At 47.7% G+C, this 8,671-nt stretch overlaps 1 protein-coding gene across 1 annotated transcript; it reads right to left on the bottom strand.

Moving 5' to 3' along the window:
• Positions 1 to 6,463: 6,463 nt before the first annotated feature.
• On the bottom strand, positions 6,464 to 8,252 carry CCDC71L (coiled-coil domain containing 71 like). The gene has a single exon (XM_040596523.1). The coding sequence runs from the start codon at positions 8,101 to 8,103 to the stop codon at positions 7,267 to 7,269; it is 837 nt and encodes a 278-aa protein (XP_040452457.1). The 5' UTR covers positions 8,104 to 8,252; the 3' UTR covers positions 6,464 to 7,266.
• Between the last annotated feature and the right edge of the window lie 419 nt (positions 8,253 to 8,671).

Genomic DNA, 8,671 nt, shown 5'->3' with positions numbered 1-8,671 from the left:
TTTCCTCCATTTTCTCCTCTACCTCTTCCCATTTGTCCAGAAATAAGTATTGGCACATTTCTGTTCAGCAGCATTAATCTGACCATCCGAGCTAAGGACAAAAAGCTCCAAATGACACTGTCGTCACAATGTTCAGATTTTACAGTATCAAAGACTGCCTCCTCTTATTTTCTTTCATTATGGATTTCAACCCAGGATATTTTCCTCCCTATTAATTCTCTCCCTATTTTTTCCTCTGTCTTTTTAAGAAGAGTACTTAGGGCGTCTTTAAAGGACCACTTTTCAAGACATCTTTCATCTGTGCTTGCCCAGGTTAACCTCTGCAAGTCCCTTCCAACCGGAATTTTATGTTCTACACACACAACTCCCAGAGCAATGGATGCATCTTTGGGAAGAAAAATAGTATGGGCAGCACTTAAAAGATTTAAACTTTGAGGTCCTTAAAAGGTCTAAGGATGAAAAGAAAAGCTGTCTAGTACAAGCTCAGGTACAAAGTACTAAGAATTTTTATGGGAAAAAAATTGTACCTGACATTTACAGTCACATCAAAGCCCATTCAGGATCAGCACAGCACTATTTCTGTGCCTTCACAGGAATAGGTGCTCTGTGTTTCTTCCTGAAAAACGTACTTAAGTGGAAGGCATTTTGTGCCTGAGCTGTTTGACCCCTTCTGCTGAAGGCCACTCAACAGCAGCAGGAACAGCACTTCAGACTTCCAGCTAAGAAAAAAGATCAGTTTTAAAATGTTCTGTCTCTGGTGGCTTCCTCTGTCAAACTGCCACCAGAAGAGTAAAAGAAAAATCAGATACCCGTTCTTCTGGAGGAGCTAAATCCCCATCACAGACTCCCAAGGCTGAAGGTGCCAAAAGATTCTGCTTTTGTATTCGTGCATTTGACATAAGGCAGAAGCCCACAGAAATCTTACTGGGAAGTAGTTTCTGGATGGGATAACGGTTAGATAGTACATGAGATAAATTCCAGGAAGGACTGTTGTGGCCTTGGGACAGTTTTGCTGAGCCTGGAAAGCATGGAAATGTGGGGCATTTCTAGAATATTCATGGGATACAATGACATTGGACAAAGTCTAGAACAAACGCATCTTATTAAAGACAGAGCTGCTTTGGGATGCGAGTACATGTGTGTGTATACATATACACACAAATACTAGTTAACAAGCTTTCATAAATTCTTGTATGCATCATCTATAACATTTAGTCTTTGCTATACATAATTATACTCATCATCATTAGGAATTCATTGCTATTTTGAACCTGACATTGAAGCTTGGGTAGAGCGAAGGATAAGCACAGCTCAAGACCATGCCATAACCCTGACCTGTTTCAAAAAAGCTTGCATCCCTAATCCCCATCTGTGCCACCAACTCCCAGTGGTTGAGCAGACATCTCTTTAGAGAGGGTGAAATGCATTGTGTCAGCTTCCTACACAACCTGACACCACGCAGGTAATTCATAAGTACATGCTCATTATTCACCAGTTATCTTACAGAGCCATGGGACAAGTTCAGTTATAAATTACTTTAACAATCCCGAGACGTACAAAGTGGATGGTTGTTATTTCAACTGCTCAACTGGAAAAGAAATTTAAAAAAACCTATAGTAACATAGCATCTTCATTCTAGAATGTACATGCATGGATTCATAGGGAGATGGAAAGAAACTTTCCGTCCTTTTCAAAGTCTTTGAACAGGTTTCTTGGATCATGCAGACTCAATCACAAGGAATCATCACACCAGGTTCTTTCAGTCTGGTTTCTTACCTCTCATCCAAGAAATACCATCCATTTGGAAACAGCACCTGGTATTTTGCGTAAAGTCCACTGCTGCCCAAATGTGAGGTTAGGATAACACTTATTAAAAGTACATGTACTTGTGAACACGTCCTCTCCATCTTCACATGTCACTCTCCAAGAAGTTGATTTGTCATGGGCAACGTAAGCAGGTAAAACAGGCTGCTCAGTTACACAAAGTAACAGGCAATTAAAGGTGGGTGAAGGTAAAGAGAGTGAAGACTGAGGAGGTGGAAAGCAGCAACCAGCTACACACAAAAGAAAAAAAAAAAAAGAAGAAAAACTGTTTCAGAGCAAGAATTTCACCTCCCATCTACTCTAGACCATTCACTCTGCCTCTCTCCTCAAAACCAGCCTAGGAAAAGAGGGCGGGTACAGACTGTCTGCATTCCTGAAGCAGCGATGGGGAGAAAAACCCAGAATGATCAGAGCAGTTCAAGGGACAGGCCTTTCCCGCTGGCAGGGTTTTAACTTGGACACTATCAAGCCTCATCTTTTCTAATCTGAAATAAGGAGGTTGAAAAAGAGAACTGGAATGGATGCTTCCTTAAAGGCCAGTGGAGAGTACAGGGAACCACACGCTTTTCCATTTGGCTGGGTATCTTGCACACCTGTGAGTAAAAAAGGAACTGCATGAAGGAAGGCTCGTTTCTTCCATCTCCTATAACGTCAAGCCCTACTTAGCTTCCTCAGGAGCTTCACAGTAAATAGATTAAATGAGACTATTCTTGATATCAACCCTCGAAAATATTTTCAGGTCTTTTTACAAAAGAAAATGGCAGCAACAACAGAAGAACTAAAAGAATTTTTTGGTAATTCTACATTTAGGCACTAACGTGGAGGAAATATGCATTATTTTTACAGTATGGAAAAATGGCTTTGCCTTGATTAGGGAAAAGAAGTACTCCAAAATTCTCCTACATGGTCCTACTACAATACACATTGGATGCATCATGATAGTTTGGGAATAAACCATCAGGAGCAGCACACATTTGGGGTCAGTGCCTGAGCAGTCCCTCTACCACAGAATACTCTGCAATGGGTCTGCCTCAGTCTTTCTTTAGTTAAGGCAGTTATGCTTACATAAAATAAATAACAGATTAAGAACCAAGGTGTTCCCTAAACCCCATGATATCCACACGTTTTCTCTAGCTTAGTGAATATTTATTATACAGGGTGAAACGGTACAAGCTGTTGTAACCTACTACTCAGGACAGAGAGCTTCAAAGTTCCTCCACCAAGTGAGACAGAGGGGGCACTGGAATCTGGGTCTCTAGAAGTCCAGGACCTTGATCAACTATCTTGACATAAATTGCCTCATTTCTGTGAGGCAATTCGGTCTTGTGAATGTAGTCCTTTGCTTCCACATTTCCTGTATTTGTAGACACCAGCAAAGCTGGAGCATTTCAAGTCAAACAAAACATTCTGTTCAACCCAAAATCAGTGGTTTTGACTCATACGCACAAATCAGAAAAGTTTTTCATTTCAGTCCACTGGGCCAAAAGGAAGAAGATGCTTCCAGTACTACTGGTTTCAGGTGCATGGAAACCTTGGACTTAAACTACAGCACAGAACCATCATAAATTAGTGTAAGACAATTGTTTCAAACAGCATGAAGAGCCCAGGACTCTGCCTTACTGAAGCAGCACTGAGTGAAAAATTATTTGGCATCAAAGCTGCAGTCTACAAACTGGACTCACTCCACCCTTTGCTTCTGAGAGGCAAGGAAATACAGATACACAAAACATCCCCTACCCATTCAGAGCAAAACCCAAATACCACAAGTCTTGTCTTTGGCAAATAACATACAACAATGCTCTGCATAAGGTTTGGGCATATACAGAGTTTGTTGTTTACAGGCTAGCAACAGATGGTTTCAAGGACCAGTTGTACACTTTGATCCTTTTGATGTGAAAACTTCTAAGCAACATTAGAGTACACGGAAATTTTTGCAAGGCACTGCTTTCTCCTTTTATGAGCTTCAGTCCTAACAAAAAATTTGTACAATGACTAAGAGGAAAGCACTGCCTCTTGAACATAAAGCCTACACTAGGCAACACGTTAAGACAAAATGGTCATCTCAACTCTCTCTCCGACCTCTGGGGCCATCACACAACTCTTTTTGGTACCGTGGCATTTTGAAGTTCAATAATTTTTGAGCAACTGGATGAAAATTCGGATTTGATAAAGGAAATAGCACAACTTCCAATACACAAGTCACTGTATGAAGGGAGCTTATAAGGGAGGGAACCAGCTACTAAGAAATCTGGCAACAGAGGCTACCACAAGATTCCTGTTTAATATGAAACCATCTGTGCTGACTGAACTAGATTGGGCATTGTACACTGGACTTATTCTGGGCCTGCGTTTCATCAGTCTCAGAAGCAGCCCCATGTGACAGAATGCAAAACCATGGAGTTAAATCAGGCAGATCACACCTCTCACAATGCTTAGCGTGTGCGTCTAGGAACAGACGCACGGAGTCATACCACAAGTCCACCTAATCCATTACGCTTTCTCCAACAGCATACATACAGGTAAAATACAGCAGTATTATTAGCCCGTTACGTAAAAACCTAAAGCTTCCATACTTAAAAACACCTAACAATATTGCTGCAGGTCTGTGCGCTCTTTTCCTACCTTCCTCAGCTCTGGTCTACAGCTAGAAGGTGGAGCAAAAGTCAGCAGGAATCAACCCGCCCAAACGTAGAATTGAATAGTCTTCTGATTGCTTAGCTTCCTCAGATGAGCACAAAGACAGAGGCAGGTAGGAGTTGCAGCTTTGACAGGGAAAAGGGGGGGAAGCTGGAATACAGACAACCCTGTCCTGGATTGCCACAAACTGCCATGAACATAGTCATGAAATTAACTGTCGCTCTCCCTGTAAGCTGTTAGCTATCACACCCAGTCCTGTACTCGGATCGTTTGCTAAGCCATTTCAGCATGTTAATTCGCCAGAAAACCTGACTAAAGATGTCCCCCTCTTAACTGACTTCACAGACTGAAATAGCTCAGTTAAGACTCTGGAAATGCAGCTGCCAGAAGAGTTTAGACTGCAATGAAACTTCAATCCAACTTGCTAACAGGGTATCAGAGCAAAGCATACTATAGCCCCCAATAAAGCTGCCACTTCAAAACCAGGAAGTCAAAGCACAACCAAGAGACAGATAAGCAAGCCTTGTGCATACAGCCCACACAACAGAGTTAAAGTTGTACCCACACAGAACATTTCAAGATAAGCCTCCAAACAAGACAGCACAAATCTAACGCAGTGTTTCCCATATCATACCTCCGGCAGTCTTAACTCTGCCCTTGACATTCAATCTATCCCATCCTGCGCCTGTTTACAAGTTAAGTGGAGAATACGCACAAGACAACTGCTTACATTTCATTCTTTCTACACGGATCTTTCAAAAGAATACTAAAAAGGTAACTCAGTCTAACAGAAGCGGCACTGAAATCAACTACACACCTCAAGAACGAAGGATGATACTCTTAATTTGCATTTCTGAAGTGGAATGTCAAAACTGAAATACTTGGAGCCTTGGCATTTGGTCACACTGCAGCTTGTCTTACTGGGTTTTATATAAACAGAATTTTGCCTTTACATTCAAGCAGGTATTATAGCCAGATAAACAGCACAGCAACATGCACCTTTGAACTTTCATTTCCAAATTCACTTCTGAAATGTGACTTGACACTACCGCAGCGATCACCAGGCAGTCTAGTGTCATGTAAACAAGTTCAAAAGCCTGACAGATATAGACTAGATTAAGTGTTAGTCTGGAAGAAGAACTTTGCTAAGAACTACTAAATATAAACAGATTTTGGAAGCAGCTGGCTGCTTTAGGTTAGCACTAGCTGGTTTTTACAAGCAGCCTCTACACATCAAGCTGTCTTATTGCCTGCTAACAACAGGGTACAAGGATTCAACAGCCATCAGAAAAGAATTTTTAAATAGTCACCAAACAATTCTATAAGCAAGATGTGAAGCTATTCATTCCACCATGGAAACTGGTAAGTTGGTCTCATTTGTTGGGATAACAGGGACATAAACCATATATTCCCAAGCATTTCTTATTCTTCTTCCAAGCATTAAAAAGAATAAATAAACAAAATTCTCAGTAACACACACATTTTGCTCCTCACATACCAACTGCAAGGTGTAAGATCTAAAGAAAGCCCTTAAATCATTTTAAAGGGAGACCACCTATCACATGGAATGACATCACAGTATTTGTTTTTCAGTCAAAATAATCAAGCTACAGCATGAATTTTACATCAGACTACTGTGAAACCCAGGAGAGGTTTATAAAAATAATTATGTGCAAGTAATTATGTTGAATATGATTATCCATCATTAATCATCTCAGAACTGCGGGATAACCAGCACTATTTTGTTACAAAGCAATCAAGTATCAAGTCTTGCTCTTTTTGCAGAGAGAGGCACTTAAGTGTGGTACTTGCGTCATGTGAGCTACTACCTTCTGGCTGACAGGGCCAACACTGTATCATAGTTCACCTTCAGACACCTATACTTGTTTCAATGAGCACTTACATTCTTCACAAACTCTAAGCTTGTTTGCATTAAGCGCCTAGATAGCAGACTTCATGGAGGAACCCATCCCTGTGCAGTTTCATTGAACTGAAACGCCACTTGCTCTTTGACTTTTATTAAGTTCACTTAGGTTGACCAAATGAGCTTCCCTCAAGTAAACAGGGTTATAAGATACCAGGATGATTCTATTTTTAGGTGCTCAATAGAAACAAATACTTAGTTCCTAGAAAACTTTTAAAATTACTTCAGATACAAAAGTGTAACAATTATACTGTGCGATACATCTTTATATATCACTAAGCCCATGAAATTAAGGAAAAAAACCAAGTTTTTGCACCATCAATAACAGCCACGAGTCCTGAACCTCCATTCTTTACGCATCCTTGATCAGAGTAAACTGAAACTTGGGAATGCTTGGGATTCAAAATACCCTGAGCACATACTAGTGCAACACCACAAAGCATACACGATCCATCGGAAAGGGGGGCAGGGGGGGACGGGGACAGGAAGAATCAGATGGTGCTTTATTATACAAGCATGAAAGTAAGTTCCTTTGGAAAATAACTTCTTGGGTGGACTTCTGGACCAGTGAGGTAGCCCAATGGGGGAGGAAAAAAGTGGAAGTGGAACTTGGTCCCCACGCACGATACCTGCCAGACGGTCGCTGGCGCCTCCCCGCGCGCCGGTGGGCCGGGATGGGCCGAGGGGCGCTGCGGCCCGGCCCGGGGCCAGGTGGGCCGCCCCCGTGCGGCTGGGGGGCCCGGCCCCCGCCCGAGCGAGCCATAAAGTGCAGCAGCAGAACAAGATCCAGACAACAGCAATGTAAACAGGTGACTGATATTGGTCCCTTTGTCCGTACCGCTGCGAAGGTGAGGCGCCGGCCTGCCCCCCCTCCCGCAGCCTCAGGACGGCGCCACGGGGAAGCGGCGCACCCGCACCACGGGAGACAGGTCCACGCCGAGGACCCGCTGCGCCCGCCGCCGCGCCGCCACCAGGCTCCGCTGGCTCCAAACGCTGCCCCGCACCCGGATGGTGGGGAAGGTAGTGAGGCGGGGGGTGGCCGCCTTCCAGATCTCCTCCAGCGACTTCCCGCCGAAGGGCTCCCAGGCGGCTACCGCCGGGCTATCCCGCTCACTGTCCGCCTCCTCGGCCGGCGCCGCTGCCGCCTCCGCCTCGCCCCCGCCGGCCGCCGGTGCCGCTTGCTGCTGCCTCCCCCGTTCCCTCCTGCGGCGCCGCCGCCGCCGCCGCCGCTTGGCGCTGCCGCCCGCTGCCGCTGCCCGGCGCCTGGCGGCGGCGACCAGGACGCGCCGCTTGCCGACGCGGCGGCGGGGCCGCTCCGCCGAGGGCGGCGGCGGGTCGGGGACGACGGCGCGGCAGGAGGCGTATCCGTAGACGTCCTTGCTGCGAAGGATGACCGGGGAGAACTCGTGCTTGAGGCTGCAGAGGAAGTTCCACAGCTCCGAGTCGGAGCTCATGAACTCCGTGGACTTGGGCATGAAGAGCTTGAGGGCGTCGCCCAGCGCCTTGGTGCCGGCGAAGGAGACCTGCGAGCGCGAGTACACAACTTTCTCCGCCTCCCCTTCCAGCGCCCAAGCGGCGGGCTCCGCTCCGCCGCCGGCTGCCCCCGCCGCTGTCACCGCCGCCCGGGCTCCCGCGGCCGCCTCCGCGGCGCTCCCCGCCTCTTGGTTCATGTTCCCGGGTTTTCCCTCCGGCGCCGCCTGCTTCCAGCTGCGGGTCATGGAGGCAGAGGGGCGGCAGAGACGCCGAGAAGGGAGAGCTGCACAGAACGCTGCCGGGGCGCCGCCCGCACCTCAGCGGCGGCCGCCGGACGCTCCCGCCCCACCACACCCCGCCGCCTCCGCGCCGGGAGGGGAGCGGCGATCGATATCTCGCCGCACGGCACAAAATGGCGCTTTAAACTCCCAGGCGGGGACAGCGCGCCGGCCCGCCCTCCCTCCGCGCCCGGCGGTTGGCCCGTTTGAACGGCGTCGGGCGGCCCCAACCCCGCCTCCCGGGCGGCGGAGGCGGCCATTGGGGGGTCGGCGGGAGGCCCGCGGGGGCGGGGGCGGCCCGGGGCCCGCTGGCTGGGAGCGGCGGGGCCCGCCTGCGCCACCCGGAAGGCGGCCCGGGGGGTGGCCCTTCCCTCGTGACCGGCGCTGCGCCGCACCGCCGGGATGGGGCCACACGGGGCGGCGGGCGAGGGTGGCTTCTTGCGTGGCGTGGGCTTGAGTAGGGCTTTGGCCGGGGGCAGGCTGCCCCGGGGGGGCAGCAGGAATGGGTTAACAGACGCGGTACCGTCAGGCCCGC

This window comes from Falco naumanni, chromosome 5, assembly GCF_017639655.2.
Source record: "Falco naumanni isolate bFalNau1 chromosome 5, bFalNau1.pat, whole genome shotgun sequence".
Taxonomy (NCBI): domain Eukaryota; kingdom Metazoa; phylum Chordata; class Aves; order Falconiformes; family Falconidae; genus Falco; species Falco naumanni.
The sequence above is the reverse complement of the archived record's forward strand: the minus strand, read 5'-3'. Positions and strand labels throughout refer to the sequence as shown.

Excerpts from the sequence above, each read along its gene's own strand:
- CCDC71L (XM_040596523.1), bottom strand. The coding sequence starts at position 8,103 with ATGACCCGCAGCTGGAAGCAGGCGGCGCCGGAGGGAAAACCCGGGAAC.